At 44.1% G+C, this 19,700-nt stretch overlaps 1 protein-coding gene across 1 annotated transcript; it reads right to left on the bottom strand.

The window, feature by feature from the left end:
- Window positions 1-96: 96 nt before the first annotated feature.
- LOC110526307 (cadherin-15) lies at window positions 97-19,448 on the bottom strand. Its single transcript, XM_021607143.3, has 14 exons — window positions 17,730-19,448; window positions 5,682-5,846; window positions 5,060-5,215; window positions 4,526-4,670; window positions 4,233-4,414; window positions 3,934-4,062; window positions 3,561-3,746; window positions 3,070-3,314; window positions 2,808-2,950; window positions 2,477-2,710; window positions 2,133-2,372; window positions 1,873-2,018; window positions 1,578-1,772; window positions 97-1,463 (listed from the first exon to the last, which is right to left on the bottom strand). The coding sequence occupies exons 1-14, from the start codon at window positions 17,796-17,798 to the stop codon at window positions 1,263-1,265; spliced, it is 2,436 nt and encodes an 811-aa protein (XP_021462818.1). The 5' UTR covers window positions 17,799-19,448; the 3' UTR covers window positions 97-1,262.
- Between the last annotated feature and the right edge of the window lie 252 nt (window positions 19,449-19,700).

Below are 19,700 nucleotides of genomic sequence, written 5' to 3'. Positions count from 1 at the left end.
AGCGCCATCTTGTGTTCTGTTTACCAAACTTGAAATATGACTTCAAGAAAATGTCCTCTATTTTGAGTATTTATAAATGAATAGTAATATGAGAACTGCTTTGAAACATTTTTATGTATTATGTAAAGTAATTTATACATGTCAATCAAGAAAACAAAAATGTCACATCCAAACCATTGGTTCTCACAGGAGTTTGAGTATTGCTTTATGTTGGAAGGAAAACTGTCCACCAAGCCATATCTCCTCAAATGTAATAGCATTGGTTATTGGCTTCAAATGTTTTAATTGTAGGTGTCAAACTGAAGGAGAATTATCAGTGTATAGACCTCCCAAGTGGAGTTTGTTTTAGGAGTTGAGGATTAATGTAATGTTAGGGGAAAACTAAATTAAAGAAATGGAAAAAATATGTACAAAATATTTATAAAAAAAGGAAAACGTAACAGCATTTAGAAAATCAAAATGTTTTCATATGGTAGAGGTCACAAAGTATTTTAAAAGTTAATACCAGACATGGGTACAATTCCACAGACGTTCTGTTTCCCTTTATAGCATGCTTAGCCCTTTTTGCCATCACTGTTTAAGTACATGGTCAACCTTTCTCTACATTCCTCTCACATAAAAAGCTTTCTACAAAACACAAACCAAAAAATGATTAGAGAAACCTTCAAGACGACACACCTGACTGGCAAGGCCACTGGTTTTAAGTGGCTCTATGGACTGACTGACTGGAGGACTACAGTGCATATTTCTCTTCTCTCATTGGTATGCTCTACCATGTGTTTCCTTCCCTCCCTTCGCCATTCACACGCATACCACTCAGCACAAGGTGAACCATTCATATGTTGCAGAGTGCTGTGTGGTTGTCTCTTCAAGCCGGTCAGAAAGTCGCTGAACTGGGAGGAGAATATCAACATTACCCATGATAGTCCTGAAAATGACAACGGTGACCTTTTACAGTTGCAAAGAGAGGGATTGGAGGAGGACAATAGTGTCAAAAGAGCCTAAAGAATTGAGCTAATGCACTGCCGGAGACAATTGGAAACATAAAGGAATAGGAACACAGAGATCCACTCTAAACCTCTGCCAACTAGTCAAAATTCTACCCTGTCCTACACTGAGGATGATCTCAGGTTCTAGCTACAAGAAGAGGGAGGATGTATGATGAAGAATATGGAGTTGGGTGGAGTTTAGGAGAAAATAGATGGCATCTGAGGATAAAGCTACGGTAAATGTACTGGTAGCTAAATAACCAGGCAGTCTCCTTAGCGTGGGTCGTACATGTTGGCCAGTTTCTTAAAGCGTGGTCCCCAGTCGTTGAGGTAGTCATAGTCCTGGTCGCCGTCTGAGCTGGCTGAGGCGATGGAGCTCAGGCTGCCTGCCAGGGAGCCATCACCCTCGTAGTCATAGATCAGAGCTGTGTCATAGGGAGGGATGTTGGGGTCATGGTCTGCTGCCTCCAGGCCCTGTGGAGACACAAATAGGCAAGAAATACATTCGTTTCTCTCTAGGGATTTGGACCGTTCTTATTTCAACGGACTAAAACAATAGGCCAGGGCCATGATGGAATCCTTTCTCACATCATTGATGAAGTCCTCAATGTCAGTGGGGTCCGCTGGGGGTTTCCGTGGATACGAGGGGGAGGGCAGGTTGTCTGGGTAGTCTTTCCTGAGTGGCTGCTTTCCCCTGGGGATGCCAGAGACGGGAGGGTAGTAGGATATTGGGAGTGGTCCCACATCCGTTGGGTTCCTCAGTAGGTCAATGTTGAAGGCATTCTAGTGAGAGTAAAGGATGAGGAATATGAAGTGTCTATAGGACAAGAGAGGCGATGTCACCAGAACTTGGTTCTGCCAGCTGTAACGTGTTATGTCTAACCTCATCCTCCTCTCCACCACCCTGCTCGTCATAGTTCAGGACGTTGTCACGGATGTCTTCGTCTGAATCCCCCACCAACAGACCTTCTCCTTTCTTCATATGATGCCGTCTGCAGTTACCCACGGCTACAGCCAGGAGTAGCAACACTGAGAACACAGAGACCCATCTCACTGCACAGAAACATTTGGGAAAATGTGTGTGTTCATGTAGCGATGTGCTTTGTTCAGGTGTTGTGAGGGTTTACATGAGGTATAGCTTACACAGCAGGAGTGCGATGCTGGCCATGATGACCAGTAAGGCGATGAAGCTGACACCAACTCGTGTTCCGAATATGGCAGCAGCTTCGGTCTTACATTCACCGTCTTTCCCACACGGACACACCGTCACATTGACCTGAGCATATGCACTGAGACTTGGGGTGCCAGAGTCAGTCACCAACACAGTGACACCATATTCCCCTGTCTCCAGCTCTACCAGGGGTCGCAGCACTGCATGTGTCTCTGGAGAGAGAGAGAGAGAGTGACACAAACACAGATAGAGGGAGTTGGAATGAGAAGACATAACATATGTCTTGGACGATAGGTGTATCTAATTCTGTCCTTACCATTGACCTGTATGATGGTCCAGTTGGCAGACACATTAATGTCTTGCAGGTGGAAGGTGAAGGGTTCAGCGTGAGGGGGCAGGTCCTCATCCACAGCAGTCAGGAACAGACCAGATGCCTTCCGGCCTGACTCGCTGCACACCGTCCCCATCAAGGGGAACAGCTGAGGGAGGAAGTCATTGGTCTCCCACAACGTGATCACCAGAGACGCTGTGGTCGAGATTCCACCAGCGTCTAGGAGGAAATGGTATCATTATTTACTGTCACTTCCTGCTTGACCTGACGCCTCAAGTTACGTGAGGTGAAGCAGTGGCTAACTCGGGATACTCACCTGTGTCTGTGACTCTGATGACTGCATTGTAAATGTTGTTCTTGACGTGAGGGGAGAGGACATTGAACGGTTTCCTGGCTGCGATTTCTCCAGTCTCGTGATTGATTATAAGCCATCCCTCAGGATCTCTGAGTATGTCATACCTGATTGAAATGACAGCAATGTTTTAATTTCCTTATAGACACAGATAGTATATAAATGTATATTCTTATATATTCCGTGTAAACACAAATGAAAGAGTTCTCCAGTGCACCAATCTTACTTGAGTTTTGCATTATCGGGATCGTAGGCGATGTTACTGGCCAGCACGGTGCCAGGGTCCACAGACTCAGGAACCAAGATCTCTATGGGGTCTTTAATAAAGCGTGGGGCCTCGTTCTCATTCACCACGGTCACCACCACTGTGGCACTGCTTACAGGGTTCTTGGGGGCCTTGATGCTGAGAGGGTTCACATTCTCCACTGTCAGAGTCAGAGTATACACCTCTTGGGACTCGTAGTCCAGAGCCTGCAATAACAAACAAAAAAGGCAGAGGTTTTGAAAGACAACTTGGATAGTTAGTCACCACTAGATGGGGTAACAGTGTCATGTATCAAGGCCTGGCTCTGACTGTGTGTGAACACATGCTCTATACTCTATATAGGCTTTATATAAACTGGATTAACTGATTGTCATGTTTGTCATTCTAACATGGAGCCAGAATGTCCCCCACACATTCCCTCCCGTCCTCTTGCCGGATGGAGAATAACTTACCTTCACCACTGACAGAATACCCTCGTTGGTCACAGGGTCTGTGCGAATGGCAAAGTTCCTAGAGGGGTTGCCCTTGGCGATGGTGTATTTTGTCTCCCAGTTTCCTGTCCCTGGCTCATCATTGTCTGTGGCGTTGACCCAGCCAATCACAAAGTCTATTTTGTTCTCCACAGCTGACATAGTGTACTGTATTCAGGAAACAGAGACACAACGCAGTTGTGTTGTGTTTAGTTCATATAAACATATGTGAATGTGCATGTCTATATTTTGAAGCTGGCCTGAATGATGTGTCCATATCGTTTATATCATCTGATAAAAGTAAATTAATGGAAGGGAGCTAACCGCTTCTGAGAGATTAAACAGTGAAACTCACCAGGTCTGGGGAGAATCGTGGGGGGTTGTTGTTGATGTCAGTCACATGTATGACTGCATTCGCAAGACTGGTTAACCCCATGCCTGACATGTCAGCAACCTGCAGTTTCAACCTAAAGCCTTTAACCACCTGTAAGGAATGCACAGACGTTCACAGTCATTTATGGCACATACAGCATATTATTTGACATGAATTAGTTTTTCCTTTCAAACACCTGTCAAAATATTGTGCCTCTGTTGAACCAGAAAGGGCATGATCTAAATAATGGGTCAATGAAAAGACAAAGGAAGAGCCCCTACCTCCCAGTCTAGACCCACGTCTCGTGTGTAAATGGCCCCTGTCTCGTTGTTGATGCCAAACATGGTCTTGTTGATGCGGAGAGGCGGGATGCTCTCCTGGCCAATGATGGAGTAGCTCAGGATAGCGTTGTCTGTGGTTGGGTCGTCAGCATCAGTCGCAGTCACAGACATCACAGATGTGCCTGTTAAAACAACAACAATCACTCTCTCAGTTCACTACCCAATCAGTTGGCATTTTGTGTACCGACTGTGTGTGTACATCCACAGCGTGTGTAGGTGATGCATCTGTTTACCTGGTACGGAGAATTCATAAACGGATCCAGCAAACTCTTTCTGGGAGAAGTTGGGCCGGTTATCATTTTGATCCAGCACTACGATCTCAATGGTGGAGGGATTCTCCAGTCTCTCTCCACTGGGCGACAGGGCAAAGGCTTTCAGCTGTAGAGAACAGAAACACGACATTACTCTTATGTTTCTCGACATCCTCTTTTCATTCATAGTGTTTGCTGTTCTTACACAATTCTCAGCTTATTGACTGTGATTTGTGTCTATACTCAGCTGCTCATGTAGACCTGCGAAGAAAACAACCCACTATAGTAACATACTTCCCTTCTCACTCAACCAAGACAGTCAATTTAACAAAATCGCATTGGTAGACGTTCAGTTGAAAAACATTGGATGACATGCTAACATTGAATAACATGCTATTATGTCATGTGACATTCCTTGTTACCCAAACAAAAGAAGGGTTCTGGCTGACCTGCAGTGACATAGTATAATTTATGTGTCAAATGCAATAGTGCTAATGTCTCTCCTGTGAGTTGTACCGTGAAGCTTCTGTATTTCTCTCTGTCCAGGGGAATCATGCTCCTGATCCAGCCTGTTTTATCATCTATCTCAAACAGGTCCTTAGGGTCCTGGTCAACCCCTGGTCCTTCCAACTTGTAGATCACTTCTCCAGTGAAAATCTTGTCTGATTTGATCTGGAGGAACAAACAACACAGGAGGATGGCTGGGTGAGAATCTCATTAGAAGGGTGAGAGGAGAGTGAACTGAACAGAACATAGTATAATATAGAGTACATAGAGCACATAGAGTACCAGATGTGAATGTGTTCACTGATGGGAACAGAGAGGGAGAGCAACAGCACATAACTGGTTAGTGGTTCTGGAGGTCAGAGAGGCCAGCGTGGCTCTTTCATGCTCAGTTTAAATGGCTGTCTGTCTGGACAATAGCCATGTTCACTTTAGTCTGAGAGCAGTAGGTTGTCTTGATCACACGTGACTGATCTTACATACCATGTTTGGTAAGATCAATTTCACTGGACCAAAAAGTGTCAGTGTTACCCTAACATTTACGTTGTAGTCACTTAGCCAACACTCTCATCAGTTAATGTGTACAATATAGAGGCCCTAACATCAGTATAGATGAGATGACGTGATTCAGTACCTGGACCAGGTTTTCAGGGACTTGCTTGCTGTTCTCCAGCACCCTGATTGGAGGGATGATCCAGTCCCTCTTCACCCTGCTCAGACCCCCACTGCTCCTCTGTCTCCATGGATACAGGGCCGCTGGGTTCAGGTCCTCCCTGCCCGCTTGGCCACTGCTCCCGACCTGGGGGCAACAGAATGGGGTTCATTTAGACCATTTAGATGCTCTGAGTGAGGGCCATACATTTCTGGATGAATGAAGTCGTTTAAATCATGATTCACATTCTTCATGTCAAGGAGTACAGAACCCAAATACATTTGTATATTTTTGGTAGTCGTGTTGTGGCTACTAATATCAGTTGGTGAGGGATGCAGCAGCTGGCCTCTCTCTGCGGCCTGGTGGTTGTTGAATGGTGACCCCCCCCTGCCCCGTCCCTAAAGTGGGTGAGGGGGTGGAGAGGCATGGGTTCAGGTTTCACACACTACATCTCCAGTGCTTAATTTGTAAATTGGGAGGTGCTGGAAACAAAAAGTGAGCCCGAGAGGGGGGTGCTCTGGGGGGGGGTGCTCTGAAGTACCAGAACGTATGAAAATAAATCACAATTGTAATAAAGAAATGGTGCTTGCATAAGTTGCACACATGGGGACAATTATTTTGTAGCCTAGCGTCCAGGGAAAAAATTAGATGACTGGAGACTTTACCTCACAAATGATCTAAATGACAGGCTACTTTTACAATGACAGACAGAATCTGAGATCAATAAAAAAAACGACATGGTCTTGAATCCCTCAATAGCCACGGTGTGGGGAGACATACACTGAGTATACCAAACATTAGGAACACATCCCACAGGGATGCTGGCCCATGTTGACTGCAATGCTTTCCACAGTTGTGTCAAGTTGTCTGGATGTCCTTTGGGTGGTGGACCATTTTTGATACACAAGGGAAAGTGTTGAGTGTGAAAAACCCAGCAGTGTTGCAGTTCTTGACACAAACCGGTTTCTCCTGGCACCTACTATCCAGCCTGGTCTCGTAGACTAAGTAAATGTAAATCCTGGACGCTCAAATTAGTATGATGTGTTACGTTTGGCAGATAGTTACTTAAGGCAAAAACAAAAGTAGGGTGGTTGGATGGGTGGAACAACCTTAGCATTTTAGCTAGTTAGCAACTTTTCAACTACTTACTACTTTTTATCTACTTTACAACTACTTAGCATGTTAGCTAACCCTTCCCCTAACCTTAACACTTTTAGTTATCCCTAACCCTAACATTAACCTAACTCCTAAACCTAACCCTAACATTAACCCCTAACCAATCTAATGTTAGTCAGCAAGCTAACATTGGCAACCTAGCTAGAATTTGTATATCATTATATCATATGTTTTGCAAATTCGTAGCATATACAGTTGAAGTTGGACATTCATATACACTCAGTTTTTCACAATTGCTGACATTTAGTCCTAGTAAAACATTTCCTGTCTTAGGTCAGTTAGGATCACCACTTTATTTTAAGAACGTGAAATGTCATTATAAATTGTTTAACTTGGGTCAAACATTTTGGGTAGCCTTCCACAAGCTTCCCACAATAAGTTGGGTGAATTTTGGCCTATTCCTCCTGACAGAGCTGGTGTAACTGAGTCGGGTTTGTAGGCCTCCTTGCTCGCACACGCTTTTTCAGTTCTGCCCACACATTTTCTATAGGATTGAGGTCAGGGCTTGGTGATGGCCACTCCAATACCTTGACTTTGTTGTCCTTAAGCCATTTTGCCCCAACTTTGGAAGTATGCCATTTGGAAGACCCATTTGCGACCAAGTTTTAACTTCCTGATTGATGTCTTGAGATGTTGCTTCAATATATCCACAGAATTTTCCTGCCTCATGATGCCATCTATTTTGTGAAGTGCACCAGTCCCTCCTGCAGCAAAACATCCCCACAACATGATGCTGCCACCCTCATGCTTCACGGTTGGGATTTCTTTTTTTTTTTTTTTTTACCTTTATTTAACTAGGCAAGTCAGTTAAGAACAAATTCTTATTTTCAATGATGGCCTGGGAACAGTGGGTTAACTGCCTGTTCAGGGGCAGAACAACTGATTTGTACCTTGTCAGCTCGGGGGTTTGAACTCGCAACCTTCCGGTTACTAGTCCAACGCTCTAACCACTAGGCTACCCTGCCGCCCCATGGATGGTGTTCTTCGGCATGCAAGCCTCTCCCTTTTTCCTCCAAACATAACAATGGTCATTATTGCCAAACAGTTCTATTTTTGTTTAATCAAACCAGAGGACATTTCTCCCAAAAAGTACGATCTTTGTCCCGATGTGCAGTTGCAAACCATAGTCTGTCTTTTTTATGGCTGTTTTGGAGCAGTGGCTTCAACCTTGTCGATATAGCACTCGTTTTACTGTGGATATAGATACTTTTGTACCTGTTTCCTCCAGCATCTTCACAAGGTCCTTTGCTATTGTTCTGGAATTTATTTGCACTTTTCGCACCAAAGTACGTTCATCTCTAGGAGACAGAACGCGTCTCCTTCCTGAGCGGTATGACGTCTGCGCGGTCCCATGGTGTTTATACTTTCGTACTATTGTTTGTGCAGATGAACGTAGTACCTTCTGGCGTTTGGAAATTGCTCCCAAGGTTGAACCAGACTTGTGAAGGTCTACATTTGTTTTCCTGAGGTCTTGGCTGATTTATTTTGATTTTCCCATGATGTCACGCAAAGAGGCACTGAGTTTGAAGGCAGGCCTTGAAATACGTCCACAGGTACAACTTAGTGTATGTAAACTTCTGACACACTGGAATTGTGATACAGTGAATTATAAGTGAAATAATCTGTCTGTAAACAATTGTTGGAAAAATGACTTGTGTCATGCACAAAGTAGATGTCCTAACTGACTTGCCAAAACTATAGTTTGTTAACACGAAATGTGTGGAGTGGTTGAAAAACGAGTTTTAATGACTCCAACCCAAGTGTACGTAAACTTCCAACTTCAACTGTAGTATGTTTTGCAAATTCATAACATATTGTACGTTTTTAAAATTCGTAACATATAATATGAATTATATTTCATAACATGTCTACAAAATAGGTGATGGACATCCACAAGTGAATACATACCATACGAAACGTAATATACCATACTAAATGGAGTTTCTCGGATTCACGTACAGAATAATATGAAATGGTCTTAGACCAGGTTGTACTACCTTGCCCCATTCAAAAGCACTTAAATCTGCTATCTTCTCCATTCAGCCTTTGAATGGCACACATACAAGCCATGTCTCAAGGCTTAAAAATCCTTCTTTAACCTCTCTCCTCCCCTTCAACCACACTGATTGGAGTGGATTTATTAAGTGATGTCAATAAGGGATCCATTCACCTGGATTCACCTGGTCAGTCTATCTCATGGAAAGAGCAGGTGTTCTTAATGTTTTGTATACTCAGTGAATATTGTACATAGAACAAAAATATAAACGGAACATGCAGCAATTTCAAAGGTTTTACTGAGTTACAGTTCATATGAGGAAATCAGTCAATTGAAATAAATTCATTAGGCCCTAACCTGTGGATTTCACGTCTGAGAATACATTACATTACAGTATGCATATAGTGCCGTGAAAAAGTATTAGCCCCCTTTCTGATTTTCTGTACTTTTGTATATTTTTGATACTGTATGTTATCAGATCTTCAACCAAAACCTAATATTAGATAAAAGGAACCTGAGTTTATAAAAATATGATACTTATTTTATTTATTTAATTAACAGCTATGCAACACTCAATTCCCTGTGTGAAAAAGTAATTGCCCCCTTACTCCAAAGAACTGGTTGTGCCACCTTTTAGCTGCAATCCCTGCAGCCAAACGCTTCCTGTAGTTGTTGATCAGTCTCTCACGTCGCTGTGGTGGACATTTTGTCCACTCTTCCATACAGAACTGCTTTAACTAAGCGACAGGGTTTTCAAGCATATACTGCTTGTTTCAAGTCCTGCCACAACATCTCAATTGGGATTAGGTCTGGACTTTGACTAGGCCATTCCTAAACCGCAAATGTGTTGCTTTTTAGCCATTTTCATGTAGAATTTATTGTATTTTGGATCGTTGTCTTCCTGTATGACCCAGCTGCGCTTCAGGTTCAGCTCACAGATGGATGGCCTAACATTCTCCTATAGAATTATCTGATACAGAGCAGAATTCATGGCTCATGGTTCATGGTTATTCATGGTTCCTTCTATTAAGACAAGTCGTCCAGGTCCTGAGGCAGCAAAGCATCCCCAAACCATCACACTACCACCACCATGCTTGACCGTTGGTATGAGGTTCTTACTGTTGAATGCAGTGTTTGGTTTTCACCAGACATAATGGGACCCATCTCATCCAAAAAGTTGACTCAAGTTTGCCAAAAAGCACCTGGAAGCACCTGGATGATCATCAAGACTCTTGGAAGAATGTTCTATGTTCCAATGAGTCAAAAGTATAACTTTTTGGACGACATGGGTCCCATCATGCCTGCCAAAAAACAATTACTCTCGTGTTCATTCTCATTCTCTATCACGCACGCTCTGCCTTTATCTCAAGCACACACTCAGACACACTCAGACACACTCACACCAGCTGTCACCTATGGATTTAGTTCCCGTGATTTCCCACCCTCTCTCTTTCTCACACTTACAGACTCCCCTTTATGTTCAACTTTGCACCTGACTAGGGGTTGGGGGTCACCTTACGAATCCGCTCTGATGACAGAATTCCTCACACACACATTCAAACACACATTCCTTAAGAAAGACACCACCTGTCATCACTCTTCAGAAGAAAAAGATCAGCATTTAGTGGTAACAACATGATCACGGTCATTGGCAGATAAGTATTGTCTATATAAAAATAACACTTTTTGTTCTCATTCAGCTTTTCATCGTCAATCATAAAGTCTGTAGTAACAACGTGTAATTTCAGAGTAATAACATGTTAACACAACTAAACAGAATATGGAACATTGACCATAGCCCATTCCTCACGTGACTCTTTCCATACATAAAGACACTGATATGCGGAATACATTATTAGATTGAATCACTATTGTATATTGGGACATGGTGGCCCTTCCCTGTCCCTTAGGCCTGGAGATGTGGCACACTGGCACTTTGTTACGCTGCTGTAGCGTACAGTCTGAGGAGAATGTCAACTATGTGCAGGCTGAGTTAGGAGCAGACTAATCTTAGAGTGCTCTATATTCCTGACCCCGACCCTAAGCCACTGGTGTGGCCCTGCCTACGCTCATACAGAGATGTTTACACTCACATACCAGTCTAGACAGCAAATCCTTCTCACCTTCCACTACCGCTCTGATCACAGATCAGAGATCAAGCTACGGCCAGTCAGAGGCCAAAGGCCCTGTTCAATCAAAATCTGTAACTGGATGATACGGTTAAGACTGAAACTGCATTCCTGTTGAATTCCTGATTCAACCGCTCTACTCAGCAACTTGTGAATTCAAACAGGTTTTTTGTTGTTGTGGGGTTACTGGTTTTGATTGAATACAACAACAGCTCAGGAAGAATATCTCAAGTAAAATAATAGCATATACTATCAGAATTAGAGAAATAGATGTTGAGGTCTAGCCTTGTGAACTAAAACTGAACACTGTGCTCCTGTTTAGTTTTGTGAGATCAGGTTGTTGAATGGGGCTAGAGGTCTAATTTGGAAAGAGCCTGCTACATTCTGAAGAGAATCGGTAAACAGACACAGTTAAAATCATTGTGTTGATCTCCTGTGGTCTCAACTCCATCTGGGTGGCAAACAAAACCAGGAGGGCTCTGTAATGTCTTCATCTCTTTTCCAGTTCAGCAGTGACTGGGCTACACCTAGGAGTCATCTTACCAATTAGCACCAGTCACCTCTGACAGCTAGGGTGAAGGACAGCAGGCCTCCTCTTTCTTCTCACCAACATTAACTGTTTTAGGGACTTTTTCCCCAGATACTTTTACACCTTGGCCTCTCACCCCGTGGCCAGCAGTTGCCTGGTGTCTCTTGGGGGTCAACACCCCCATTAACACAGTGAGGTGTACTGTGCTCTGAAGTAGGTAGGTAGGACTGCGCTCTGAAGTAGGTAGGTAGGACTGCACTCTGAAGTAGGTAGGTAGGACTGTGCTCTGAAGTAGGTAGGTAGGGTAAGGAATCTTTTTCTATGAGTCTGCTGTTGACATAAAGTGTCTCGCTGTACCAAACCAGATCATACTTTATACACAACCTTTCAATTGTTTATTTGTGTTGATTTGCAGCCTGGTTAATGACGCGGCCAAGAGGAGGGAATAAGCTGGCAAACGTATTGGGAAAGTTAAAGTCAAGGTATCAGAACAGATGTGTTATTGCGGTCAGCGTTGCTGATATCAAGGTCAACAAGCTTGATATACAACTATGCAGAGTATCTCAATAAATTGTATTTCAAAATCACTATGTATTTCACAATCAAAACATCCATGATCTTATTCGCGGTGTGTGATAACGTTTACTGTCAAAAGGTTTGCGGCAACGTTTCCACGTATTAAGCGGTTGCTGTGACGAAAATACTGCTCAGACTGACCCCACATTGAGGAGCTGAAGCGAGACTGTCATGGGTAGTGCCAGCAGCAAGGACCCTTGGCAACTCTCTCGGTTGTCTCTAAAAATAGCTTTGAAAGTGTGCCAATCTCTCAGACTCATTTAGATGCTGCATTTTGTGAATGAAACTTAGCTGCTAAGAGACCAACATCTGTCCCATGGAGTGGACAATTATTTACTGAAGCTTGGTCGATATAACAGTATGCCGTTGTCTACTATAGTATCCAAGGATGAAATTATTCAAATTCATGCTGTTGAGTCAAGGATGCTCAGTCAGGGGAGGGATTTCAAATGATAAACAACAACAAAAAACAAGTGCCTTGAAAATGAGTGAGAGAAAAAAAAGTTACATGGTGGGGGAGCATGACTGATACCCTTCCCTTATATCTTCAGAGCTGTTGCAAGCTTGCACCAACTATATGAGGTATGTCATGAGAGTAGTAACTCTGTTTGAAATATGTATTTGTGGTTTACAGTAGTAGCTGCTGTGTGATAAAACAACTAGATTTGCTTAATTCACTCCATTTACCGCAGCTGGTCATAGGGTCATCAGTGCAAGAGACACAGATATTTACCATCACTCATACATATCTAGACAGAAACATAAGGCTTTTACAATTACAGTATGCTCTTGCTAGAGTTCCAATTCTATGTCTGCTTTGTTACGGATTCGAACAGTAAGTCATAACTTTAGAGACTTGCCTCTCTAAAATAGAATATAAAATAGACCCCTGAGTCAGCCATGTGCTAGCTGAGTGGAGGTACAGTCTGTGTATGTGAACTGGCCAGAGTGCCACAGCATGAGCAGGAGGGGAAGAGGGAGAGAATGCAGGCAGCATGCCTGACAATCCCTCTGGTCATGGGGTGGAGGGTCAGACAGGTGCCCCTGTTCCCCTCATGTTCCCCCTCCGTCACTGTTCCAAAGGCTCATTCATTGTCTTGTAATGAGCACCTATCTACCTCGCTTCCCAACCACTCAGCTATGGCTTCTTGGGCATCCTATTTTTGAGGGTACGAGCCAGGGTTTCACAAAAGCAGATGTCTGAGCTTCATGAATGCTGACCTAGTGGGGACGGCGAGAGTTACTTAGGACTCCGCTCCCAGAGTGTGGGAGTGAAAATAGCACTTGTTAATTTGGAGTGGAATTTTATTAAAACCTGAGGGAGGTTGTACCAGGACCAAAACCACTTCCTCAGCTCATGATGTCACCTTTATTTCTCTCTCCCAGCTCTGGCTCAGGAGTCTTCCCACCACCACCTTTACCACCACCACCCTCACCACCACAACCATCCCTAACACCACCACCACCCTTACCACCATCCACCCCTACCACCACCCCTACCACCACCACCTCCACCACTACCCCTTCTTCGCTCCAGGGTCAGTCCTCTTTCAGCGGGTCATGATAGAAGTCCAAGGAGAGACCATTACCGTGCCCATTAACACTGCTGTTTTTGTTCCATCGGCCTTGTCTGCCACTGCCATTCCCTTATCTCATTCGAAAGAAAATACATTACCTTTTGTGTCAGAGAGAAAACATCCTTTGATGCAAGGCATCAGGTGCTCTGAATGAGATGGGATAACAAGTGTCCCATTTCAAAAATGTATTTTCCTGTTCCTTTCCATGTAATGTTTGTCACATCTGTTGTGAATGGAACATGAACACAAAGACTAAATGGAACCTGTTTTCTAACAACATGAAGAGAGAGACCCTATCCTTTGAAGGGTCACTAATTGGTCAATGACTCAGCTGGTGAAAAGGGAGGTAACACCAAAGCCTGTTACAACATTGTCTCTTTCCTAATTTGTCTTTCCTTCATCTTAGTGTCCTTTCTCCTCACCTCACATTGGAGGGGAAGATCCAAGGCCTCTCCACTCAGATCTTTGAGAAAGAGGTGAGGAGAGTGGATGCCAGCAATCAAGGAAATATGAATTGGGAAAGAGCCATTGGGAAAGATAATCTCTAGTAACAGTGCATTGGCATGGTGGTTTTAATGTTGATTCTGCCCCTGTAGTGGAGGCCCTTCCTGTTCCTGAAACCCAAGTCTGTGTAAAACAGAAAGCATCCACACAGACAGAACAGGCCTGTGATTCAGACGCTGAGCAGCTGTACTGAGTGATTTCTTCCAATGAGCATGAACTCAGCACCGGCTGCTGCTTTATGGACGGATTTGTCCCTGATTTCATGGTTTAGGGAGTGGCCGACTCCTCTTTCCGCTGCGGGGATTACTGAGCAGGACAAATGGCATCAAGTACGCATCTGGGAACAGCTGCTGGCCAACATGACCGTCTCTATGAAGAGAGCCCATGCTCTGTAGGCAACACAACCCTCTTTCTTTCCCAGGGATATTCTCAAAAACAACACAGCCTTTCTCCCATTGGGGTAGATGTAGTAGGTGTTTGTGAAATCTCGCCAGCCACTTTCCACTCACTGGGTTGTAACACCTCAAACTCACATAGGTTAAACTTACACACAGAGCTACAATAGTTATCTGATGTGCTGTATGTAACCTGAGTAACTAGGATCCTCAGGTATGAAGGATCTTGTTCTGTGGTTTTAGGTCTCTCACATTGGTCCACTCACAGATAGATTACTGAAATAGATTACATAATTCTATCCTCCCGATTCCTGCCCACAAGCAAAAATTAAAGCAGGAAGCACCAGTGACTCTGTCAATAAAAAAGTGGTCAGATGAAGCAGATGCTAAGCTACAGGACTGTTTTGCTAGCACAGACTGGAATATGTTCAGGGATTCTTCTGATGGCATTGAGGAGTACACTACATCAGTCATTGGCTTCATCAATAAGTGCATCGATGACATTGTCCCCACAGTGACCGTACGTACATACCCCAACCAGAAGCCATGGATTACAGGCTACATCCGCACTGAGCTAAAGGCTAGAGCGGCAGCTTTCAAGGAGCGGGACTCTAACCCGGAAGCTTATAAGAAATCCCGCTATGCCCTCCGACGATCCATCAGCAAATAACACTGAAACATGCATGAGAGCACAAGCTGTTCTGGACGACTGTAGGATCACTCTCTCTGCAGCCAATGTGAGTAAAACCTTTAAACAGGTCAACATTTACAAGGCCACAGGGCCAGACTGATTACCAGGACGTGTACTGCGAGCATGCGCTGACCAACTGGCAAGTGTCTTCACTGACATTTTCAACCTCTCCCTGTCCGAGTCTGTAATACCAACATGTTTTAAGCAGACCACCATAGTCCCTGTGCCCAAGAACACTAAAGTAACCTGCCTAAACAACTACCGACGTCTGTAGCCATGAAGTGCTTTGAAAGGCTGGTCATGGCGCACATCAACACCATTATTCCATAGACCCACTCCAATTTGCATACCGCCCTAACAGGCGGGGCTGTAGTGGAGCAGGTTGAGAGCTTCAAGTTCCTTGGTGTCCAGATTCAAGTTCCTTGGTGTCCAACAAACTAACATGGTCAAAGCACACCAAGACAGTTGTGAAGAGGGCACGACAAAACCTATTCCCCCTCATGAGACTGAAAAGATTTGGCATGGGTCGTCAGATCTTCAAAAGGTTCTACAGCTGCACCATCGAGAGTATCCTGACTGGTTGCATCACTGCCTGGTATGGCAACTGCTCAGCCTCCGATGCAAGGCACTACAGAGGGTAGTGCGTACGGCCCAGTACATCACTGGGGCCAAGTTTCCTGCCATCCAGAACCTCTATACCAGGGGGTGTCAGAGGAAGGCCCTAAAAATGCTCAAAGTCTACAGCCGCCGTAGTCATAGACTGTTCTCTCTGCTACCACACGGCAAGCAGTACCGGTGTGCCAAGTCTAGGTCCAAGAGGCTTCTAAACAGCTTCTATCCCCAAGCCATAAGACTCCTGAACATCTAATCAAATGGCTACCCAGACTATTTTCATTGCCCACCCCCTCTTTTACACTGCTGCTACTCTCTGTTATTATCTATGCATAGTCACTTTAATAACTCTACCTACATGTACATATTATCTCAATTACCTCAACTAACCGGTGCCCTCGCACATTGACTCTGTACCGGTACACCCTGTATATAGTCTCATTATTGTTATCGTACTGCTGCTCTTTAATGACTTGTTCCTTTAATTTCTTATTCGTATTTTTTAAACTGCATTGTTGGTTAGGTGCTTGTAAGTGAGCATTTCACTATTGTATTTGACGCATGTGACTAATTAAATGTGATTTGAAGTGTATGGATAATCCAAATCATATGTATGTATGGGCCTTCAAGTGTAGAGTGGGCATTGGGCTATAGTCTATTGTTGATGGTCCCGGTGTTCATGTTCCTCTAAATCACAGTAAGACACATGGCCGATGGCTGGCGGCAAACTGTGACTGACTGGCATTCCCCGCGGCTGTTTCAAAGATCTATTACGACCATCTTCTACAGCTGATGTCGTTTACCATGTGGTTCTCGAAATGGATACACTAATAAAGAAAATGTGACTCAGATAGTTGCCCTTACCCATTTCAGAACTATCTCATTATAAAAATATACAGTAGGCTACACACTTTGCCATCATCAATTCAAAGCCATTGCTTTAAAAAAAAAATGAAATCTTGCTATCCATACTTTTGGAAATGAATTAGCTGCAAACCTGCAACATCCATAATGATTTCAGGCCATTCAACAGAAGAGGTTACTGAGGGCCAATTGTCTAAGTCTCCAACCTGGGTTCCATTACATGTATAAACAGCCCTAGTGACTGAATGAGTTTTGAAGTTATGTTAGTAAAATGTCTGTTTACAATGTCATCCATTATGTGTCTTATAATGGTGTTGATGACAAGCCTGCTAACAGTCGAGCCCCGATTTCCGCCTGATGTATAAAACATCAGCATTCGTTGGTCATTTACAAGAGTATTCATCATCTGATCTACAACGGTTCTGAAATGTTTAGATTAGCCAATAGCCACGTTCACCTCTTCACATGATGTTTATCACTTGTATTGATGAAAATCAGTTTGTTATGTTAAACATAGCTTATTTCATCAATTCAAACATAAACCATAGATTGACTAAATAAACAGCTAAAAGTTTGTCCCACCACAGCTAACCCCTAACTCCTGCACTGTGGAAATATAGAACAAACACAGCTAAAACAACTTAAATCACATTTAAACTGCTTTAAATAACACATATACATCAAATTAAAAGTCTTGACAAGCATACTGTGAGAAAATATCAAATGGATCCATTTGTAGCTCAGTTGGTAGCGCATGGCGCTTGTAATGCCACTGCAGTGGGTTTGATTCCCAGGACCAGCCATATGTAAAATGTATGCACGCATGACTGTAAGTCATTTTGGATAAAAGTGTCTTCTAAATGGCATATATATTATAGCCTGAAGTTGAAATGGTTCCAATTCTGTGTGATTTAAGAAAGTGTAGGGCATGAAGTCTATAGAGTGACACCACAGTACTCAAAGTAGTATGATATTTCCTACCTGACCAAGGCCAGCCACCAGCACACACAGCACTGCCAACCCCCTTGATGCCATCTCCTGTGCCAGCATGCGATCTTCTCAACAAACCCCAACACGTACTGTACCCAATGACCACGGTGGATCCTCTTTCTCAAACCAGTTTTAAGAGAAGCTCAGGGTTCCTGACAGTACTGGGCAATGGAACCAAATGTCTCAAATCCAAACCCCCTGTGTGTCTCTCTCCCTCTCTTTCTCTGGGCAGTGAGTGCAGGGGCGACTGAGTGACAGCACATGTGCACTGGGGTGCATGGGAGGGCTGAAGTCTGAAATTCTAACCCCTTAGCCCTCCGAGTCTCCAACTGGGACACACCCCAGCTATGGGTAGGGAGATTGGGGGGGGGTCACTGGATGCAGAGAGAGAGAGATAGGGAGAGAGAAAAGGCGAGAGAGAGAAAGATGGATATATAGAGAGGATTGAGATAGCAAGAAAGAGAGCGAGAGACAGAGAGAAAGAAAATGTAAAGAGAGGGACAGAGGGAAGAGTAAATGAGAAATGGAGTGAAACATAAAGGTAGAAAGAGAGCGAGATAGTGAGGGAACGAGAGAGAAAGAGGAAAATAAAGGAGTGTGGAGAGGAGAGCAGAAGAGCAGCTGGTGGCTGTACTGTGTGGAGAGAGCCCTGGGGAAGGTCAGTCCTCAGCAGCAGTGTTCAGTCGGTCACTGCTCTGCTCTGGCCGGCCTGCTGTCCCTGATCCTGGACCACACAGCCCAGGAGGAGCCTCTACTGTATGTACACACTCGCACTCAACACTGCACTCACCCTCAACGTTCTAATAAAATATTAATTGTCGCAAACAGAACACATGTCCAAAACTACGTCATCTGACAATTCCCTAAATTCAGTTAGAGAAGGTCCTCTCTCTACAGTTCTGAACAGGTCATCTGCTTTTCACTAACTCTGGCACAGACACAAGCCTGTTGCCCAGTTGGAGGTAATTACATGTCCTAAGGGTGCATATGTAACCTTTACTGTCCATGCAGTTCTGTTATGTGTATGTTGGGTCCTCAGAAATACAGACCATTTTCCCAACACCCTTTCATCTTCAGCTGTTTGGAACACCATGTTAAAACAGCGGGTGAAGATCTTACTGCTCTCTGTGCATTATAGTATGGCACTTCTTTTAAGGCAGTGGGGAATCTTTCAATGTGCTGTATGTCTCAAAATGCACCCTTGAATGGTGCCTGACTCTGCTGTTGTGAGGAGTCTTTAAAGAGCAGAGAGGAGGAGGTAGTGTTAAGTTTGTGGAGATGTGGAGCTAGGCCTCTCACCCAGTCCAGACTGTTGTTTTTCTCCTCAGAGAGTGCTGCTCACTTACTGATCTCTGTTTTTCACCCTCTGTGCTGACTGCTGATTGATATGAGGCGGCCAGAGGTGAGGGAGAGGGGAGACTGAGGGGAGAACGGGGGAGCCGCGGAGGATCTGAAAACCAGACTGTTCTCTACGCTACTCTCAATGTTCATCACCCCTGTCTCTGAGTGTTCTCTAGGGTCAGACGTTAAAATGAGTAGCTGGGAGTAAACACATTATACCTTTACACCAGGCACTTGCACAGATAGTAGTCAACCTGTGCCCAGCACATGCCCCCTTGTCCTCACACTCACCCTTTTGGGTGGTGGTCTAATTTTTTCGTATAAAGTTTTGTTGTTGTTGTTCTGAACCCATTGCCCACAAATCGTTGTGGCGTTGTAAAGTTCGTAACCCCCCACCCACTGCTACGCAAGCCGGCTGGTAATTTGTTCTATCGGTTTGGTTGCTAGAGACAAGACCCAGTCGTTCAGTCTTTTTGTTCTGTATCTATGGACGTGACCCAGTTGTTCGTTCTAAATGTTCCATTGCTATACTGGCTGGAAACGTTCTTATCCCTTGCTTGCTAGCTAGCCAACTACGGCTAATTTACAGTCACGTCAAAATGTGCAGCCGGAATTACAGCA

Source organism: Oncorhynchus mykiss, chromosome 6, assembly GCF_057628025.1.
Source record: "Oncorhynchus mykiss isolate SJ-2025 chromosome 6, ASM5762802v1, whole genome shotgun sequence".
Taxonomy (NCBI): domain Eukaryota; kingdom Metazoa; phylum Chordata; class Actinopteri; order Salmoniformes; family Salmonidae; genus Oncorhynchus; species Oncorhynchus mykiss.
Note: the sequence above shows the minus strand (reverse complement) of the source record. Positions and strands in the feature narration are given on the sequence as shown.

What these genes read in the sequence shown, in the direction of transcription:
- LOC110526307 (XM_021607143.3), bottom strand. Translation starts at nt 17,798, where the DNA reads ATGCTGGCACAGGAGATGGCATCAAGGGGGTTGGCAGTGCTGTGTGTG. An exon ending in GTGGTGGAGAGGAGGATGAG is followed by an intron (nt 1,773 to 1,872) that starts GTTAGACATAAC and finishes TACTCTCACTAG; the next exon opens with AATGCCTTCAACATTGACCT. An exon ending in TTGAGGACTTCATCAATGAT is followed by an intron (nt 1,464 to 1,577) that starts GTGAGAAAGGAT and finishes GTGTCTCCACAG; the next exon opens with GGCCTGGAGGCAGCAGACCA.